Source organism: Sparus aurata, chromosome 18 (genome assembly GCF_900880675.1).
Source record: "Sparus aurata chromosome 18, fSpaAur1.1, whole genome shotgun sequence".
Taxonomy (NCBI): Eukaryota; Metazoa; Chordata; class Actinopteri; order Spariformes; family Sparidae; genus Sparus; species Sparus aurata.
This window is the reverse complement of record NC_044204.1, coordinates 29475510-29497562: the sequence shown is the minus strand read 5'-3', so window position 1 is coordinate 29497562 and position 22053 is coordinate 29475510. Positions and strand designations below refer to the sequence as shown.

The following is a 22053-nucleotide window of genomic DNA, read 5'->3' as shown; positions in this document are numbered from 1 at the left end:
GTGTCAGCCTCTTCACATATCCTAAATCATTCTGTACAATGAATGTCATTTCATTGTTTTACATTCAGTTATATTAAAAAATAAGATAAAAGATGCAACATTCTACAGATTCAATTACTTACAAAATCACATCAAAAGATTATGGTAGGAAAAAACTATACATTAGTGCCCAGAGCCGGCCCAAGGCTTTATGGGCCCTAAGCAGAATTTGATTTGGGGCTCCCAGCTTAACGCACCAACCATCTCAGCAGTGCCAGTATTAACTATATATTGTCCGTGCTCTATTGCTTGTCCATTGTACATCAAACACAACATAATCATGGCTTACTAGTGAGCTAGAAAGTACCCAAAAAAACAGCAGACAATGCATTAACTGTAAACGAGTTAACTATTTCAATATGAAATGTGCAAAAGTGCAGAACAGTCAGCGACAACACACACACACACACACACACACACACACACACACACACACACACACACACACACACACACACATCAAACATCGTCAACCTGTCATTGATGTCATTTCAAGAGCTCTTTGGGGCCACCTGCTGGCATGGAGGCCCCAAGCAACCGGTTTGTTTGCTTACTGCTTGGGCCACATTCCCTAAATATTCACATATGCTCACATGTCCCCTGCAATATAAAATAAAAAGTAAATAATAAGTTCATCCCAAATGAAAGGTGCGTTTGTGGGGCATATTTGGTATCCCCCACTGGCTACAGCCTTGGCACAAATGACAAATGCAGGACTACTTCTTGATCCTGTGCCTGTTTTGGGGAGAAATTATTATTTTGTGTGCATTTTTTTTTATGACAATGGCATCTGAAAATGGAAGTACATATGTTTTACGGCCAGACGAAGGCCTCGTCACCATATCCATCCACTTCCATACTAAGACCTGTTTGCAGGCTACATGTTACCATTCCGGTTCTTCTAGTCAGGCGTATTTTACAATTACTTTAGGAACCAGTAACACCTGAATATAGTTCCCCTCTCTTTTGTGTCTCACCTCCTCCATTATATTTCATACCACCGCCATTTTCTCACTTATGTGCAGTTTAACCAACACAACATTGATCATGCGAAGAAAACAAGACATTGTATTGATAAGCAACGTCAGTGTTATGTCCAGGATGTCAAATCGGTATGGAGAAAATACAACGTCCGGTTTGACTCCTTTCAACGTAAAACCAATGGCGACGTACGCGGTGCTCAGTTTCAACGTGTAATCATTTATATGCGCACTTATACAATGTCACCCTAGAAAAGATGTAATTAACATATCTAATACCAGCTATGAAAGTATAAACCCAGCATACGAAACGGATTACGTATCCTGCAAATTTATTTCGAAAGTTCAGCTGTGTAACTTCCGGTATTCATCTTGTGACTTCCGCATAGCTTGACAGAGTTGAACGTCACGGATGCTGGTTGCGTTGCGCGAGACAGGTCAGCTCAGCCCAGCCGTAGCGTCCCGAGTAGAAAGACCTAGCTAACAGCGGTACAGCTAGCAAACATCCCCTTCCCTGAGAAGAAGGAAAGCTCTTCTTCACGAAAGTACACACATCTTCGAAGACCCGTGTCCGCGTGAAAATGAAGAGGCGGATACACTTCGGTTCGGTGCTGGTTTATTCGCTAGTCTGGTATCTCTGTTCGTGCTCCGCGTTTTATCTTCCGGGTTTAGCCCCAGTGAGTTTTTGTGAAGAGGACCAAGGTGGCGAGGATTGCCAGGTATGTTGAACTGATAAGACCCGCAGTTTTATTGTAATGTGGATTTCCTGCTGTAGCTGGAATTGGCATATTCGTTTTAGTTTATCTTCCTAAGTCTTTGCTAGCTAGCCAGTCCTCTCCTAAAGTAGGCCCCGGCTAATATCTGGAGCCGGAACGCTAGCATAGTATTCTGACACATTGTTTATCGTTTTGACTGACACTTCCTGGAATTAGCAAGGTGAAAATCATGTTCCTACTGAGGTATCGGATTCTCACCAGCCTCACCATTTGATTGTTGGCACATTAAAACGTTCAAATAATTAATTCTGACAGATATGATTGTACACATAATCGACACTAACTTTCTCTGTCCACGTCCTGGCGAAGATCAGGTCAGTGTGGATTTGCCAAGACATTGGGATCTAGCACCCCTTAGAGAGACACATCAAATACACGATTTAACCTAAATTAGTCTTTGGTTGCGACATTTCCCTCTTATTGACATTAACGATAGCTATAGGAATGGACATGGGCATCCTGTCAGCTATTTTCCTGTTTCATTCCTAAGCCTTGTGTCATTGAATCAAATAAAGACTGAAAGACAAACTGGTTTTGCTTCTTCACAGACAGTAATTCAGCTGTTTGTCAATCGCTTGGACTCAGTGGAGTCAGTCCTGCCTTATGAGTATGATGTGTAAGTAACATTTAATTTCTTCTTGAAGATGCTTTGATTAATGTCTGTCTGTATGAGCCAAGCTCAAAATCATCTTCTCATTGTATGTGACCATCTGTACATTTGTTTAAGGTTTGACTTTTGCAAAGATGCCAAGGAAAAGAGGCCTTCTGAGAACCTTGGACAGGTTCTGTTTGGTGAGCGAATTGAGTCTTCACCATACAAGGTGGGTGTTCACAAGAAAATGTAAAAGCTTGCTTGGTGTGTTGCATATTTTAGATTTCATATGTTCAATGTATTGTCTTGATACACAACTGTTAACCTGCCTTTTTACAGTTCAACTTCAAACAAAATGTGAAATGCAAGGCAGTGTGCAAGAAAGATTACAAGAAAGGCGACCAGGATGATGTCACCAAACTCGATTTTCTGAAGATGGGAATGCAGCTGAACTACCAGCACCACTGGTTAGTGAAATACATATCATGCTTTACTTGTTGACTTACAAGTTATCTAAAATTTTGTTTGAAAGATGGAATACAGCTGTAAAATAAAGTTGTTAGCAAACCAACATAAGCACAAACTTCTATTCAAGAAGCTTATTGGGATAAACTATTTATTTTTCAGGATTATTGACAACATGCCGGTCACTTGGTGCTATGATGTGGAGGATGGTCAGAAGTACTGCAACCCGGGCTTCCCCATTGGCTGCCTTGTTACAGCAGATGGCAGAGCTAAAGATGCTTGTGTGATCAATGTGAGTTTTAATTTCTGTTACTTGGAATCCTTGAATTTGTCAAGTATATCCCAGAAAGAAAATATAACTTGCCATTAGAATTCATAATTAAACTTTCTTGTTTATTTAGAGAATATTATATAGGATGCTTGTGTTAAAATAGACAAGTGATCTCTTTAATATACTACTAACTGCTATTTAAAGTCCTAAACAGTGTTTGATGATACTTACAGATACGCTATGTGAGATTCCTGCATGTGTACCATGAGTACATAATGTTGAATATGAATTTTTTTCTTTTTTTCTTTTCCCAGTCCGAGTTCAACAAGAAGAACACGTTTTATGTCTTCAACCATGTGGACATCAAGATCACCTTCCACAGCGGCGCCTCAGAGGGATGGAGAGGAGCTCGGCTGGTTGCCGCCACTCTGGAGCCAAAGAGGTAATTATGGTTGGAAGTAGTTGCACGTGATGCCACTGTATTTGATTTAGGTGTATTCTCCCTCACTAACACCACATTCATTAGTAGTATGACAAGAAGGATTTTGTGTGTTTTTTGCACAACAGTATCAAAAACACGGATGAGAATAACCCAACATGTGAAGGAGGGAGCCCAATGGAGGTCCCTGGAGAGTTTGATAATGATGTGTCAATAATTTACACCTACTCTGTCACTTTTGAGGTAGGCCATCACTCTATTGTATTATATGAGTACCTATATGTAACAAACACAAAACAATATGTATGTGCCTGTGATGGTTTTTAACAAATGTTTTACTTGCCTTTATAGCAAAACGATGACATCAAATGGGCCTCTAGGTGGGACTACATCCTGGTCTCCATGCCTCACACCAACATCCAGTGGTTTAGGTATGAAGTCCAATTTCACATTGTGCATCACAGAAAAACCCCTCTCCCTGAAAACTGTGTGGATCTTGATGCTTGTTAGTTGATGCAGTGCCATGTCTTGTTTGTTTCTCCAGCATCATGAACTCCTTGGTCATTGTCCTCTTCCTGTCTGGCATGGTTGCCATGATCATGCTGAGAACCCTGCATAAGGATATTGCCAGATACAACCAGGTGGACCAGGTAAAAACACTGCTGAGCTCTCTCTCATTTGCAGCTGATCCAGATGTGAATATTAAGTTTTAGGATACAAGTGAAGATTTCTTAAAGATGCAGTTGTTGGAAATAAACCAACAACAGATTGTAGTCTGACAGGTACAGTTTGGATTGCATTAGTTCATGTTTTATTAATGTTCTTAACCTTTTGCCATCATGCAAATTAACTGTTCAAAGTAGCTGTTACCATACAGGTATACATCTAAAATTTCCAAACCAACAGGTGACTGAAAACTTTGAAGGGAGCAGCCTTGTTTCAGCTAGATGACCAGTCATTATTGAGGATATATTAAAGAGGTTTAAAGGGACATTTAATGTCTTTAGTTTTTCTATATTAGATTGTAGCTGAAATTTTACTCTGAAATATTGGAAGTTTACATCTGAATGTTTATTGGTCATCTTTATCACAGTTTCATGGCTAATGCTTGTGTGGAATACGGCCAAGCAACGTGGGTGCACATTACCGAGAATTATAAATATTTTGTTACATTTCACAGGCAGACTTGATAAAGATTCCATCATCCAAAGGAAACTCCTCTCTACCCTATGTAAGCTTATTGAAAGCCGTTTTTGAACAAAACCTTTCATGGTTATTAAATCAGGTGTTTGGGTGTGTGATTGCGGCAAACAGGCACATTAGGACATAGCGTAAAATGTGGTGTGGATATTCTTTTAATGTACAAATTATATGTGAGAATTGACCGAGGAGTTTTTCACACCAAATTTTACCAGTTTTGTTAAACCAGGTTTTCACAGTATTCACTTTATTTTGCTTGGCTCGCAGTTTGTGAGGCATTATTCACTACTTGGTGGTTGGTTAACCTTTAACACTCACCATTTGCAAATGTGAAGCACTTCCTCGATTGTGACCTTATTGTGTCTGCCTCTCTTCCCAGGAGGATGCACAGGAGGAGTCGGGGTGGAAGCAGGTGCATGGGGATGTTTTCCGTCCCCCGAGGAAAGGCATGCTGCTGTCTGTGTTCCTTGGACAGGGCACCCAGATCTTCATCATGACCTTCATCACACTGTGTAAGGATTATTTTACTTCTCAGGCTGTAATATATAATTTATTAGAGTTTCATTCTTACTAACTTCTATCAGTAGTTTCCCTTTTCCAAGATAAAGTACATAATGGAGTGACACCAGTGTCACAGTTTCTTCTCACACACAAATGTCACACCAGTTTATATACTTGTAAGACTACTAAAATTGATTTAGTAGATTAAACATGAAAACAGAGTGTATCTGAAAACTAGCTTAAAATACAAGACAGTGTGTGGAAATGTACAAGACATTGCTAGTTGAAGCTCAGCTGGTTGTCTCGCAAATGTATTGCCCAAAATACAGTGAGCTACCTAAGAAGACACATGTAAGGCACATTTTAGGTTTTACAGTCTGAAGTTATGGGGCAGCATATAGGTGTAGTATTAGAATCAGTCTTCTATATTGATATTCCAGTACATACTTGCAATGTTGCTGGTATGCTGTATGTCTGAATGAGTCCACTGTTAACTGTGTGTCTGCCGTAGTTCTGGCCTGTCTGGGTTTCCTGTCACCGGCCAACAGAGGGGCTCTCATGACGTGTGCTGTGGTCCTCTGGGTTCTGCTGGGCACGCCTGCTGGCTATGTGTCTGCACGCCTTTACAAAAGTAAGAATCCAGTGAAACCTTGTTGCAAAGTTTAATTTAAGCCTCACAACACAATAAACACAGACTGTTTTACAGCCAGTGTGATCTCTCTTATCATGATCATTATGAGTCTCTGTTTCTGTTCTCAGCTTTTGGAGGTGAAAAGTGGAAGACGAACGTCTTGCTGACAGCACTCTTGTGCCCAGGGTGAGTTCACTTGATGCATTCGGTCAGCTTTCTTTCATTTATCTAATTTCTGCCCTGGAGTGACATGTTGTATCTTTATTTGTCTTTTCATCAGTCATGTTAACCTTTCTCTGTGTCATTGTCCTTTGTCTACCTCTCTACTCTAGTATTGTGTTTGCAGATTTCTTCCTGATGAACCTGATCCTTTGGGTGGAGGGCTCCTCAGCAGCAATCCCCTTTGGCACCCTGGTGGCCATTTTGGCTCTGTGGTTTGGAATCTCTGTGCCTCTCACCTTCGTTGGTGCCTACTTTGGATTCAAGAAGGCTGTGAGTTAAGCCTCCTAATTTATTTATTTCCCATGCTAAAAGATTAAGAGTTGTAATAAGTTTTTCTTTCTTACCTCTCCTGTCCAGGCAATTGAGCAACCAGTGCGAACAAACCAGATCCCCCGTCAAATTCCTGAGCAGTCATTCTTCACAAAGCCCATCCCTGGTATAGTAATGGGTGGTATCCTGCCCTTTGGCTGCATCTTCATTCAGCTTTTCTTCATCCTCAACAGCATTTGGTAAGAATGCAGGAATGTCACCCGTCTAGGTCGGCCTGCAATTCGTGTTTTGAACTCGACTGTAGTTAAGGAGGAGTTTGACACATGATGCCTTTTTTATCTTCCAGGTCTCATCAGATGTACTACATGTTTGGATTTCTGTTCCTGGTTTTCATAATCCTGCTCATCACCTGCTCTGAGGCCACAATTCTGCTCTGCTATTTCCACCTATGTGCTGAGGTATCTGAATGTTCAGGGGTCTGAAAAAAATGAATGAATTCTACTTTGAAATATTCATTGTTAGTAACACATACTGCAATTGTCATATTGTGGTCGTGCTGGTGTAACAGGGAGGAAACAGAATAGCATATATTTCAAATAAATCCCCCTTGATGTTCTTCCTCGGTATATTCTGATATATATTCTGTGCCTCTCTTACCTTTCATTATACAGCCTGGACAAAAAGTTATGCAAATGCTATTTTGCATAGGGAAATAAAGTCAACCTCTATACAGCTTTTTATGTTTTGGTTTTTCAATCCGCATCCTAACATGCCGTTTTTTGTCACGTGTGTCCAGGACTACCACTGGTGGTGGCGTTCCTTCCTGACCAGCGGCTTCACAGCAGTCTATCTGTTTATCTACGCGGTGCATTACTTCTTTTCGAAGCTGCAAATCATCGGTGCTGCCAGCACCATCCTCTACTTTGGATACACTATGATTATGGTCCTCATCTTCTTCCTCTTCACAGGTGAGTTAAGTGACGCATGAGCTGTTGAAATAGCTACGGTGATTTCCTGCTTCTCCCCTCAGAAATCACTTTGACACCAGGATAACATATTGTGAGCGGTGGTGAACTTAGTTTGTTTAAAAACAACACATGATCATCTATGTACTGTATACTACATCCATTCACTGCAGTCTTCATTTCATGAGAATCAGAGAAGCTAACTGCAAGTTACACAGAAATGGGTGTGTAAGTATGAATGGCCTTGTTTGCTTAGCTCATTATTGTAGCACCACCCTCCATCAGTTTACCGTAGTTGTAAATGCCAGTAGTTTCAGGACCTCCATCCTGTTCCTATAAAACAGGATACCAGGAAACAGTCCATCCTATTGTGTAACTTTTTCTATGACACATTTATTTAAAGCCAAGCCTTGGCCCCTTTTCTTTCAACACTGGCAGTACAGAAGAACTGTGTCAACTGCAATTATAGAGCATTTATTTTCAGGGGCTCCATTTGAACTGTCATATTTGTTTAAAGTTTAATGAAAATCAGAGAGTCTGTGAGAAATAAGACTAGAATGTTCAAAGTCCCTCTTGGTCAGATCTAGTTTTGCAGACTTATTTAGGTCAACAGCACTGTCTGTGGTTTGCGGTTTGACAAGCGCAAGTCAAGTTTTATCAGGGAGTTCTGTTTTTTGTTCTTTTTTCTGTAGATCAAAAGGAAACAGGCAGCACATTCACTCGTTGACATAGATGATAATACGTCTATATGTAGTCAGGATTCCTGACTGTTGCTGCTCTGCGCTTCTAAATGCAGCTGTGTGATTTAGGTTGAGGAGATCTACACACCACATACGTCACCACTGAGCTAGAATGAACAGAACATCGTCTCCATGTTGAATGAGACAAAGATTGACACACGTTGACATGGCAACAGCACTCATTTGCCCTGTCCAGCTCTCCTTCACACCCACTCAGAAGAGAATAGGGGTGTGTGCGGGAAAAGGATAACATAGGGGAATTGGATAACAGCCTAGTCTTAATGTCACCCACATATATGCTCCTCACCATGATGTCAGATGATGACATTTTTTCTGGTGTTATTCTGTCATTAGGCCAGATAAAAATTAGTCCGCTGCACCGCTTGACGCTATCTTAACACAGAGCTGTAAGTACCAAGGGGACGAGATGTCAAAAGATTATCACCAAGAAATAATCCAAGGATTCCAGGAAAAGATGATCACTTTCCCTCCTTGCTTTCAGTTTTAATCTAAATAATCCTAATCTTTTTCATTCCCTCCTTTTTAAAAGTTTTTATTTTCTTGTCTGTCGTTTTCACCTCATCCCGACTTTGATCAAATTTAATTCGGGATTGGCTGCGTGGCCCCCATTGAGCAGTCAGATAGGATTTATACCGACATGAATTGATTCAGTGTTTTGAACAATCCTGCTTCTCAGCATCGGAGGAGAATACTCTCTCTCTCTCTCTCTCTCGTTCTCTGACAAAATAAACCGCAGGTGGCAGAGTTTTTCCTGTTTTGTAGAGATTGCAGTCCCAGCCCTGTCAAAAGTTATTTTTTTGAGCTTTGAGTGGATGGAAGTTTGCTGCAACAAATTTGGCACTGCAGGATTTTGTTTTTTTCTGTCTGTGCTCCTGACATATGTTAATTGCAGGACCTTGTGGCCTTTTATTAATTTTATACTTTACTCACATTTGTCCCAAACAGATTTCCAAAGGTTTCTAGTTCCACTTGGGTGTTTTGTTTTTAAATTGTTATTTTGATCAAGTCATTCATCTAACTTGTCTTTTGTTCTCAGGTACAATCGGCTTCTTCGCCTGCTTCTGGTTTGTAAATAAGATCTACAGTGTGGTCAAGGTGGACTAGAGAGGACTGATGGGAAAGACTGACTCCTTGCGTTGGCAGTACTGGCCTCCTCAGTGCTGACTGGGGAATTAAAAAGGTCTGAATGGATCTGAACTGAAACCATCATAGAAAAGACCCGAAGAGCAGAGCCCGTCCTCTTTTGTGCTTTAAACTTATGTTGCTGTTGTTTTTCTTTTTAAAAAATATATATATGATTTTGTGTCCACTGTTGACCAGTAATATTTCGAGTGGCTTCTTGAAAATCAGTGTGGGTTCGAATGATCTGTCATAGTGAGCGGTTTGTTTTGGTGGGTTGACAAGAAAAACCTGAAATGTTATTATTTTTAATTTTCTAAAGAAGGTAAAATGTTCTGTATTTTGCTTTTCTACTCCCTTTACAGTTAAATGTTTTGTTTTTCATTACCCATAACGTAATGATGGAAGAAATGCGTGTACATATACTGTATAGAGCGAGCGAGCGAGCGAGTGAGAGAATGCTACTTAAAGATTGTCACCTTTTATGGAACTTTCTGTAGGAGTTTTGTTTGTTTCTTTCTTTTTTCAAGGTAAAGATGGGGCTTTACATCCTTAAATATGAGCCTGTATTGTAGTTCAGAAAGTATATAAAACACTGACATTACTATGATACATGTCCATTCCTTTGTATTTGTCGGTTGCATTTAAGTTGGCATAGAAACAAGGGGGTACAGTTGGTTAAGAAGCACATAGAAATAGAATGTACATAGAAAAATGTGCTACGACAGTATGTTGCACATGAAGGATGATCGCTCAGTGACATGCCTGATTTGTTTGGCCACGGGACTGATTCTCACCTAGTTATCATAACGCAGTTCATGGATTTACTCTTCAAGACCGTTGAAATGCACCCTCTATAAGTTGTAACAAGCGGCTCGCTGAAGTTTAGCTACATAAAACACTGCTGCCTTTTGCTTCGAGCAGTGGGGAGAAATCGCCCGAGGTGATAACATTTCTACAAATAAATGCGATTAATTCAAAACGAAGGCCGAATGTTTTTTTTCTTTGAGCCACAACAGCGCACACATGAGCAATTTACAAAAAATGTACCACATTTCTTTCTGATCTATGTTCGATACAAAATCAGAGTCCTGCTCGTATTGATTTAAAAAGAACAGATAAAGTAAACACTAAGTTACTATAATAAAAAACTAAACCCAAAATACTGACTTCATTTTATTCGAGGTGCTCCCTTTCATCAACCATCAACAGCCGGCTATAGAAAAATCCAACCTGTATTGAGGCTACGAAATGACTAATATCAAATAGTATCCGTTTGTATAGAAACCCATTTTGTGTGTTGTTTTTTCATAAATACATTTTGTCATATCAGTATTTTGTATTTTATTCCAATATATTTGATAAGCACGTATTTTTTTTTTATTTGTGACAAGATGCTCTCGAATGTATTTGTGCCCATCTGACTGTCAGTTCATACATTTTTAATTGGATGATACTAATGCAGATTTATCTATTATTGATTAATCATTAGTATCCTTGGTTTAGACAGAAGGCTATGGGGTTATGTGGTTGTCGTCATCGTCTTGTGGCCTTATGTTACTCTCCCTGAATCTACTCCTAAACATTTTCCTCTGAATCTTGATCAACTTCTCACAAGCTAGACAAATACAGAGATCTAAGGAAGTAACAATTAAAGGTGCAGTATGTAAAAATGTTAGTTGAAAACATTCTCTGATGTCGTGATATTCGTGTTTTGTGTTGCACAGCCACCAACACGATCCTGATGCTCCGATGTCCCAGTCCGGGCCACAACATGCGCGGCTACAGTTGGCAGTTACTCGGGCTGCTGCCTGAGTTTAAATTTGACAGCTAGACTTTTTTTATGTAGTGAACTTTTAAATTCTGTTTATATCTAATGTCATTACTATCAAGTATTTTAAACATTCTGTGATGTTGAACAATTTTTTTTTTTTGGCTGCGAGTTTGAAACTGACCTAACACCTAACACTCATATCTCACTCCTGGTTATACATTATTATTATTATTCTTATTACCACACTTACTCTGCAGACATCCTGTGTGTTACCAGTTCTCTTTATTACATCTAAAGCCGGGCGTTTTGATAATGGGGGCAGTGAAGAACACAGACACGCCGCGCACACGTGTGTCGGATATAAAACTGTACACGTTTTACTATTAATTCACTTTTATTAAACAACGGACAACTTCTGATGTTGGATAATGAAACCAGAAATTATACAAAAAGCACAATAGAAATCACAAAAATATGTCATTTTAAAGCACTTAAAAACATTACTGTCTTCTATGTGACGATACATTTCTTTACATACTTTTGCAGTAACGCTTTGTCCTGTACAGAGCAACACTCTGACAAACTCACTCTACAAGTTTGATTGTCATTCATAATACTGTCGTACAGATTTATCCAGTGACCTTTTGAAGAAACCGAAGCTCAAATCCACATCAGTCAAGCAGGTCCGATAAGTTGTGAATTGTTTCCAGGAAAAACTACCACAGTCTCATAAATAATAATAATAATAATAATAGTAACACACTGGGAGCACCCTGGTTTATACTGCTGGATCTTTTTTTTTTTTTTTTTTTTCTTTTCCAAATCGCTACAAAAACATGACAGAAAGTGGGACGAGACACGCTTTTCAAATAATGCACAGAACGCTGCGATGCACCTATGACATCCTTTGGCATCACATCATAAATGGGCTGCCGTTCTCTGAGATGAGTCACCGCAAGCATAAAACACTTACATAAGAACTCACCCGCACCGTGGCTTTAAACAGACAAGCTTTTTTTCTATTACAAATACTGTATCGGGAGGTATCTTTACAAATCTACACGTATTCTGTGGACTAGGAGACATTAGTTACATAAGATCTTGCGGCATGCAGCCTACGTTAAATAACTGGTGCAAGGAGTCCACTGGAGTTTTTTTTAAATCTATTTTCCTTTTTTTTTTTTTCATATTTATCATACCCTGCTCTCTACGCACTGCATTGTTGTCTACCAACAAAAAAACTGTGCTTCCTCAAAGAAAGACTGACATTACAAAGGCAGCAAATACCAAGTCCAGATAAACATTGGCACACAATAAGATGCAACATTTCTACCTCGCCTTGGTTGAGTTCAAGGAAACAAAGAGGCTAAGACAATGTGGCCATAATCACAATTCTACTTGTTTACTCAAAAGGCGCTTTTGAGACTAAGAACAGTTAACAGCAACAGGGACGCAAACACACACACACACACACACATATATATATATATCTACTCGCTCCACTAGATTTAAAGAGCAGGCATCACATTTTTCCACGAGCATACCCTGAGTTCATTAGTTGCAGGCGATGCTTGCCTGCGCTAACACAAGGACAGAACATCCTGTGCCCCTCAGGCAGGATCACAGAGAATACAACAGAGAAAATGTTAAAGGAGATAGTTGTGCGGATCAATACCTTATCAGAGACATCTGTGGCCTATAGCGCAAAGTGATCAGAACATCAGCAACTTCGATCCAATATCACTTCTGAAGATACTTCTACCTTTATTCTAATCTTTTTAAAAACTGGGTTGATTTAAATGCAAATGTTATGTGATAGTAGCCGGGACAACATTTGTGTACATTTAAAACAGTCCTGGTGGCTTGTAAAGACGAAACAGAAGCACACAGTCTGACTAATCAGACACTTGGTGACTCTTAACACTTACATATAAACGCCTAAATGAAAAAGCAAACTGTGTGTTTCTCGTGATCTGACCAAGTGAAAGTAAAGAAATGGTCAATGTTCAGGATTTCTTTCACACGGTATGTTATAGATTCATCAGGCAACAATGAATAGACCAAGTTATTCTACAAAGAGATATGTTCAACCAAAAATCGGTAATTTCATCAGTGACAGAGTAGTTTACGTAGGTGATACAACTATTCCTAATGCCAGCAACTTCAGAATGAAGAACCCTGTTGTTAAGAAAGCATATCAGCTTATGTGTGAACACGTTGTGTGACGAGGGCAAATATGGTCCATCCCATGAATCCTCAAGGCAGTTTATGTGCTCGGTTTGCTGTGGACCGTGAGCTCCCGCTCGGAGCTGACGCTGGTTGAGGTGGTGTCTTTGCGGCTGTCCCTCGACTTCCTCTCGCAGGTGGGAGAGGACGATGTCGTGCACTCCTCCCAAGTCCGCAGAGGGAACACCCGAGCGGTCAGGCTGGGCAGGTGAGAGTGAGCACCGAACCGGCCCTCCGTGGTTGTGAAGCAGCTCTCCACGGCAGAGCTCTGGTTGGGACGGCCCTGCTTGCAGAACATCCCGCAGAGCAGAGCGAGGAACTCTTTCCTCACACTGCGGTGCATGTAGCCGTAAATGTACGGGTGGAGGCAACACTGCAAGAAGAAGAGCACGAGGGCAAGGGACGACAGCCAGGGGGGCACAGCTGCTCTGGCACTCATTGATATAGTATTCAGTATGCTGTACGGCCCCATGCTGAGGATGTATGACGCCATAATCACAAATACTACACGAGCTGCCTTGCAGTGGTAGTGGAAGCGTCTGTGCCTGACTCGAACAGGGTACCCTCTGGCTGAGTAGGGGCCATCAGGTGAACTGGCCTGCTGGGGCTGCGGTTGGGGTTGGGGTTGGGGTTGCCGCTGCGGACTGCTCGGCCCCCTTAAGTCCTGCGGGCAGGGCTGGGAGTAGGACTGCGTCTGTATGGGGTGCACAAGCGCGTTCTGCCTCCGAGCCGCTCTGAACACCATCCAGTAACATCCGAGCATGATGAGCACAGGCAGCCAGAAGGAGAAGGTGGACACCACGGCAGAGTAGGACAGGCTGGAGGACCACACCACCGAGCACACGTTGTGATGGTGGTCAAAGTCGATGGCCCCCCAGCCGTAGAGGGGCGGCGTGCTCTGAAGGAAACTGAGCACCCAGGTGCAGATGATCAGGTTGGTGCCCAGGTGAGGGGTCATGCGGGTGGGATAGGACAGAGGGTGGATGATGGCCAGGTAGCGATCCACAGACACAACTATGATGGTGTTGACTCCAGCGAACGCGAAAAGGTGCATGAGCACCACCAGAGCCTGGCACAGCCGGGCGTCCAGGGGCCACACGCCCGGCACGGTGGCTGCAATGGCGAAAGGCATGACGAGTATGGTCTGGAGCAGATCTGCCAGGAGGAGGTTGAGGACGAAGCGGTTGGCCACATGGAGGAGCTGAGGCTTCCGCTGGAACACCAGCAGAACCACCACGTTCCCAAACAAAGACACGCACACGATGAGCGATATGAGCACCATCTTCACCACGCTGTTCACGGCCGAGGACCAGGCCGGGTCCTGACCGCGGAGACCTCGCTCCCAGGGAACATCTGTGAGATTCGTGGCCATACCTGGCGCCTGAGAGCTCGCCATCGCTCGTCCAACAGCAGGGGCAGTGAGTTTGTGGAGTCAGAGTCAGGTCAGTCCCATCTCCATTAGCCGATACAACCGGCTCGGGTTCTGTTTTGCTTCTCAGGATGTCACACCGGTGAGCCGCTGTAGCCGGTCCACCCTGATTCATGTGCAACAATTCAACGTTGCATCTCACACATCATCCAATCCACACGGGAGCACCAGTCCTGTAAAAGCCTGCAACGCTTGGACACCATCGACACCGACCCGACGTTCATCGTGATCGGTGATGAATCCCAGAACGTCTAAACCCACCTAAACACACACACACACACACAGGCCCCTCATTCCATCCTGCAGCTCACATCTGCAGGATGAGGAAAAAAAAAAAAAAAAATAGGAATGATATAAATGCCAACCGCTCAAGCCTCGACTGGGAATCGTCCAGACAGTCAGTGGCAAAAAAAAAAAATCGCGGCAGCTGCTGGATCTTGTAAAACGATGTCTAATACCTCGAATCGGTCAGTGGTGCGATGCTGTGGCTGGAGGATGCTCGCTCTCCTGCTCGCCTCGCTCCCATCGCAGCCTCCTCCTCCTCGGCTCCAGTCAATGGCAGCGAGCGTTCACGGCTCAGCTAACATACGCTGCGTGTCTTCACCCAGCGGGGGTCTCTCATCCAGACGAGCATATCTCTCCTCCCGATGCTCTTTTTTTTTTTTTTTCTCGGGGGTTGGAGAGGGGGGGATATTTCGGGACAGATCAAGCATTTAGCATCAGCTTTGATTCCTCCTTAGGCTACTTACGGTCGGGTCTCATCATCTCACGAGGTGTCAGGAACGATGATGATCATAAATAATAAAATGAAGATTTCAAAAAAAAAAAAAAAAAAAGGGAACAGCGAGGACACCTGCGCTGAAATCTCTCCCACCGCTGGAGCTTGTCACCGACCCCCCTCAGCCAGCCAGAAAACCAGCCAGCCAACCAGCCAGCCAGCCCCCTCCTCCCATCCGCTTTCCACCTCCTGTTGCTGTGAGATGTGCGTCTCACGATCCCGTCTCACACTTCCTATAGTCTGTACATAATCAATAACACAGTCACAAGGTAGAAAACACTATCCCCCATTTTCTTTATTTGATATATAAATAAATAAATAAATAAATACAGGCCAAATTAATATTATTCAATTATTCTAGCAAACCACAGTCCTTTGCATGTATGGATCATTATAGAAATGTTTTAATTTAGTCTTTTTGCTTAACACAGTAATCATAAAATAGAATTAAAAAAAAACCCTGATTTTTCCATTTGGCCGTGTCATCCAGTCTCCTTAGTAACAGCAAGTGATTCAATCAGGTGGCTGTTACTATGATTGTGAAAAGCTTTTTTTTTTTTTTTTTTTTTTTTAATCCCTTTTCAACAGTGCGTTACTGTCTCCTTCATTATTAATAACCGGCCCTGTGTTTTCAGTTTATCCAACAACAAGGTTATGGAAACAACACCAGCCTGTTCCATTTGTTTGCTTCGCAGGGTTACGGCGCTGAAACAGGTTTGTGGTTTTGTGGGTTTTGTTGTTGGAGTGGATCAACTGCTCGATCATCACGTCCTCTCAGCACACCTTGTATTCATTTTTTGTGTGTGTGACTGTGATGATCGAGCAACGTTTAGCTCACCCTGGCCTTTACTTATTGTTGTGCAGTTACGGAGAAGGTACACACTTCTGAGTTTGTATTGTTACTAGCCTTAAAGGACAACATACTGTTTTACTTTGTTTATATGTGGCGGACCCTGCCACTTTTTCTAGTTCCACACACTGTTCACGGCACCTACGGCCACCTAAAATTCAGCGTTTGATTTCCTTCTCCAAAACTACAAAGTGCCCCTTTAAGTTAGTTTGGCTGTTTTTCTGTAAGCTTTTTATCTCTTAATGTCATCTTTTCTTTTTTCTTCACAGCCTGCCTCTTCAGAATCAGAATCAGAAATACTTAACAGACCCCAGAGGAGAAATTGGTATCTTACATTTGCTCCTTCTACAGTGAAAATATCACAATAAAGAGAGATCTGAATAAAATATAAATAGAGAGGACAATGAGAAATAAGAATATGTTAAAATAAACAACTAATAACATATAAAATAACATTTAACTATACTGTATGTGACAATAGAGCTGTCGGGTATGTGCCTGGTAGTAATATTAATAATAATTATAATAATATTAAGACAAATAACAGTACAACATTGCACAAAATCGTTACATAATTAGAAATACATATGAATGATGACGTTGTGGCTGTTAACAGGGTGTAATAAGTTCAGGGGCCAGTCTACTGACTGAATCACTTTCTGTGGCGCTCTGTTGTGAATAAGTCTCGCACTGAGTGCTCATCATGGAGACATTGTTCAAGATGACGCATAACTTGGACAATATCCTCCTTTCAGGGATCACTATCATGTATCACTGGCCTTTCTGATCAGTTTGTCGAGTTTGTGGTCGTCTGCTATCCTCAACCTGCAGCCCTACAGCACACAGAATAGCAGTGGCCACCACCGACTCATGGAGCATCCTCAGCATTGTCCCGTAGATGGTAAAGGACTTCAGCCTTCTTGTAGATGGCTACAGTGTTCTCAGTCCAGTCCAGTGTGTTGTCTGCACGCTGTCTAGTACTTGTAAATGTCCACACTGGATGGAAAAAAGTGTCACCGGCGACTTTTAGCCCTCCTCGGATCCAAGACTCCTATGTGTTTGTCACACACACATCGCAGATGGATCTGCAAAGGTACCCACCGCAGCCCCATACTCAGCCTACTCTCCCTCACTGATACGTCCAGAGAAATAACAGCAGAAGCAAACACAACAGCCTGAATGCACTTTGACGCACGCTTTTAAAGTTTGCGGAGGCTGGATGGCCGAAAGGAGAGGCTGGTCAGTAACCATACTGGTTAGATAGTCCAGCTGTGATCTTGTGACTGCAAGGTGGCTGGTGCCCAATGTACAGAGCCCACAATCTTTCCTATTTGCCCTTGAGCAAGGCACTAAACCCTAAAAAACTGCTCTGGGACACTGCAGTGGTGGCAACCCTGTGTTTAAACGACTGTGCGTATGAGGAACTGAGAGGGAGAAGACACATTTCATTGCCTTCTTGACGACCTTCTTCTTTTCTGGTGTGAAGCGACATCGTCTTCATCTTTTTGGAGTCGAAGGCAACACACACACCACTTGCTTTATCCCCCCCCCCCCACAAAAAAAAATCAATAATAAATCAATGGAGATGTGACAAGTGCGTGCAAAAATCCCTTTTTTAAATTGGAATTCAACACGTCAAAGCACAACGACAGCAAAAAAAAATAAAAAATTAGAACTACAATACAAACAAGACTCTCCTTTGACAGTACCGGGATTCAGCTGGTAGAACAATCTGACTTCAAGCTCCAGTTACTGTTCTTGAGCCTTTCAGTTCCTCAGTCGTCCATATTTCTTCCCCTGAGAGCATCAAAACGACCGCTCGAAAATCATTCTTGACTTTGACAAAACAGCCCCACTTGAAAGTCCATTTAGTAGCCGCTTCGGCGCTCTCAGTCCCATCGCTTATTCTTCATCAACAGACAGATTTCTTCCTTCTTGGTGCGTCACCTCAGATCATGTCTCCCAAGTGGCTCTCCCAACTATTCATACAGACAGAATCACACGACCTTTCTCCAGTTACACATCACTTTACCTGAATTGCAGAGTTAAAATAATCACCAAATACTGTAGGATAACTTCTATTTTATCTTAAATTCATATTTGCAAATTTGTCTGATCTGTACCGGACTTGCTAGATCAATGCCACAACATTTGAAGAGGTACTTATTCGCCGAAAAAAGCAATTATTTTGAACTGACGTAAAAAGGAAATTAACTGCACGTGTTCCAGGACTCATTCAGGCTTCAGTACTCAATAGACCCTGAGTCACTCTAACTGTAACAGAGGCTGAATAGATAAATAGCCCCTCATTGTCCCCAGCTGAAATGCATTCGCAGGGACCTCCAATCAACACGAACAGCACTCACCCTCAGTGTCGTCAATACCTGCATGCGGGTACCTCAGTTTTCATCTAACAACCACGACCTGTGTGCAGAACATACACACGTTTGTCTCACTCATCACATTTTATTGCTGGAAACACAGAAATCGCTTCACCGCGTCGGCCTCTCTAGCAAAGAAAAAAAAAAGGGACCTAATTAAGATGCAAAGAAAACAAAAGCAGTCCTACATTGTGCAATCCAATTAGTCTGTAGCTTACATGGCCCACTAATCAACGCTCGTAATTAGTCATTTTATTTCAAGTCTTTGCTCCATCCCAGCTATCAAAAAGCCCTTTGATGTGACTCTCGAGCACCCTGTGTTTTAGATTTAGATTGCAAATGAAATGCTGGTGCAGAGGGGTGGGGAGATGTTTCCTCTGTTCTCGCGTTGAATGGACCGCGGTTCAAAGGGAGACCCACGGGCCCGCCGCCTCGTGGGATTATTAGACCAGTTAATGCAGCGTGAACGCTCACAGGGGCCTCAGGTGCTCACCTCTCTGTCTGAAGCCCTGTCAGGCAGCCGCTCGCTCATTCACTGTCACTCACTGACACCTATGGGCCAGCAGTGTCAAACACACGGCGGGCAGGAGGGAGCAGCTGTACACGCTCACAACTGGTGCATTTAGTCGTGACAGCAACTACAGCTACTGTTTTGCCAAATAAATTATATTGTAGAAATCTATTAGTTATATCAGCATATTGAGGAGAACCTTGCACATGAACCCTGCATTGATAAAGTTTCCCTTTCCTAACATGGATAAAAAAGCAATTTCAAAAGTGATATATTTGAATTTTGTTTTGCTCCTATCCGTCTCTCTTCGGAATTTAAAGGTGCACTATGTAGATTTGGAGAAAAAGGGAAAGATCTTCAGTGACTGAATTTTTATGTCTAAACAAACACACGCTTTGTTTTCACAACTGAATAAACCAGCTGACATTAAAGGAATGTTTACATTTGGCGGACCCCGCCACCTCTCCAGCTTCAAACAGTGTTCTGGGGACCCTCTTCTCCTCTGAGAACAGCTTGTTTGTTCAGTTATGGGAAAAAACCAAGTGTGTGCATTACTACCTCGTTAATATTGTAAATATAACAATTCTGAGTATTGCATTTCTTCTTTGAACTACAAAGTGCTGCCTTAACAGAAAATGATGACCTGAAAAACTGATAACTGATCGTCTTTTATCAGGAGACTGATGTTATTTTAGAGCAGCTTGTTGTTGTAATGGATCTAAAATATATATGTACATCTAAGTGTTCAACACATATGTATATATGCATATGTGGGTGTCATATAGTATATTAAATTGTATATAGTTAGATGGGGATTTGCGAAGGTCCACGCAGGTTCAGGGAAGGAATTAAATTGATTATGATTAATTTCTGAGTTCCAGAGAAGAGACAGGTTTAAATATGTGTAACTTCCTCCTACTTCTTTTTGGGCCTTTGTAACATGCTTTTAATTTTATTATGCTTAATTTGTTTTGTTTTGGTTTCACATATCCAAAGTTAATTAGCGTTCATTCATAAAATGAATGCTAATTCATGAAATGAATGCTGCTGAATGTGAAAGTGGAGGGATTGTCTGCTAGCATGTTAGCCATTTTTGTATATTTGAATTTGTTGATTATTGGTCATGAGAGAGCAGAAAAGTTATAAAACATGGTAACTGATATACTACTCTTACATATGACCTTATAAATATATAGTGGCCAAACAATTACATCTTCAAAAACATCTTACTTATTGCCTTAAAATTACCTGCTCCTGGCTGCTGTTTGAGTCAGCACCCTCTCTATTTATGCTGGAATCAAAAAAAGCTCTTTCCACTATTTGATACTGCAGCACCAACAGGCAGACAAAGTTAGCCTCTCAGTGCATGTTAAAGACAGAAACTAGCAAGCTGAAGCCAGATAAAATTCTTACCTGGAGGTGACGGACACCATAACAGAGCCAAAAGGTGAGTAAATGTTCAACTTATTTAGGAATGGGACTCCAAATTAATGCTAATGTTTCTCTGTGTAGCTTGATGTGAAAGTAGGGGCAGTTGTTCGCTAGCATGTTAGCCATTTTGAATGTTTGCTTGTCACTAGGGAGCAGAAGAACTACATAAAAAGTGAAAAATACATAACCCTGACATTTTGCCTCATAAAAATGGTTTAGCTGATATGTTAGCAGACAGTTGACTCTTGTCCGCTGCCTTAAATTGACCTGCTCCTTAGAAAAACATCTGTGTCTGTAGCCTGTTAGCTAAGATGCTTTTTCTCTTTTCGCTAACACTGTCTAGCTAGCTTACTTGCCTGGAGTCAAAACAGCACCGAAACACCCGGGAAACACAAAAACCAGCATCTAGCAAGCTATGTCAGCAGAAGAAACAGGGCTAAAATGTGAATAAATATTAAACTTAAAACATTACTCTAAATAAACAATGATGCAACCATAATCGTATATCGTTTCCCAAAAATGTAGGGATGTTAAATGTTTGCATTGCATAATTTCTGGCCACTATAAGAAGAGAACTATAAAACAAGCGGTTACATACATAGCTCAACATATTGCCTTTTACAAATCTTATGGATAATAGATACCAAACCACTGGCAATTTCCTACTGCCTTGTATAAGTCTGGGGGAACATCCATTTTTCAAGGTTAAAACAACATATTTGATACCCATAAGCTAACGTTAGCATTCAACCCTTTCTTTGCTAACATTACCATTTGGATGAATCCAGTGTGTTTCACTTCTAGGTTCAAATAAATCTGTCCAACATTAATAATTTATGCCTTTCCTATTGTATCATGTAGCAATATTAAACAGTAACAGTGGCTATGAAGTACTTGAATGCTAACATTAGCGTCTAATGGAGGCTAATAGGTTTTAAAGTATGTTGTTTTAGCATGACATATGTCATGATGTCCCCCTAGATTTTCACTATTCATTGTGTTTTCTGTTGCCGATCAATCGTGAATCCTCATTTGATTCTTTGCGAGCATGTTAATCGTATCGAATGTTTGCATTTTTAATTATTTTGGCCACTAGGGAACAGCAAATTCACAAAACAGGCCAGTAGTTACAAGGCCCCGACACATCGCTTTATGAAGAATTCATGGACGATGTATTGGCGAACAATCAACTCGACTATTTCTCACTGTCTAGAAAAACATCTGGTTCTTACTCCGGCTAAATGCTCTTTTTTTTTTTTAACACAAAGTTTGCTGTTGATCGTGCTTCCTGTCAACTTGTTTTCCATGTTGTGAAGAAGAAACATATGGCACAACATGAAAAAAAACATGGCGATCAAAATAAGAGCAAACATTACCTAAACGTTAATTATCGCAGTGATCATCGACAGTATGTTATGTGTAAAGATACTTGCAAATCACTC

At 41.5% G+C, this 22053-nt stretch overlaps 2 protein-coding genes across 4 annotated transcripts; one reads left to right on the top strand and one right to left on the bottom strand.

Annotated features, from left to right (window-relative positions):
* The first annotated feature begins 1399 nt into the window (after positions 1 to 1399).
* Positions 1400 to 10563, top strand: tm9sf5 (transmembrane 9 superfamily protein member 5). 2 transcript variants are annotated; one of them, XM_030395389.1, is made up of 18 exons: positions 1400 to 1738; positions 2344 to 2411; positions 2523 to 2616; positions 2727 to 2854; positions 3015 to 3144; positions 3438 to 3565; positions 3691 to 3805; positions 3914 to 3993; positions 4107 to 4212; positions 4743 to 4793; positions 5142 to 5274; positions 5775 to 5894; positions 6023 to 6080; positions 6227 to 6386; positions 6474 to 6625; positions 6733 to 6844; positions 7183 to 7354; positions 9149 to 10563. In XM_030395389.1, exons 1-18 carry the CDS (start codon positions 1601 to 1603, stop codon positions 9214 to 9216), a joined length of 2013 nt encoding a protein of 670 aa, XP_030251249.1. In that variant the 5' UTR covers positions 1400 to 1600; the 3' UTR covers positions 9217 to 10563. The 2 variants fall into 2 exon arrangements, with proteins under 2 accessions (XP_030251249.1, XP_030251250.1); XM_030395390.1 differs by lacking the exon at positions 4743 to 4793.
* On the bottom strand, positions 6730 to 15746 carry gpr101 (G protein-coupled receptor 101). Of its 2 annotated transcripts, XR_003981357.1 has the most exons (2): positions 12681 to 15746; positions 6730 to 6864 (listed from the first exon to the last, which is right to left on the bottom strand). XR_003981357.1 is itself a non-coding variant. In XM_030395392.1 (1 exon), exon 1 carries the CDS (start codon positions 14625 to 14627, stop codon positions 13272 to 13274), a length of 1356 nt encoding a protein of 451 aa, XP_030251252.1. In that variant the 5' UTR covers positions 14628 to 15746; the 3' UTR covers positions 11381 to 13271. The 2 variants fall into 2 exon arrangements, 1 of the variants encoding a protein (XP_030251252.1); XM_030395392.1 differs by lacking the exon at positions 6730 to 6864 and having other exon boundaries at positions 11381 to 15746.
* Between the last annotated feature and the right edge of the window lie 6307 nt (positions 15747 to 22053).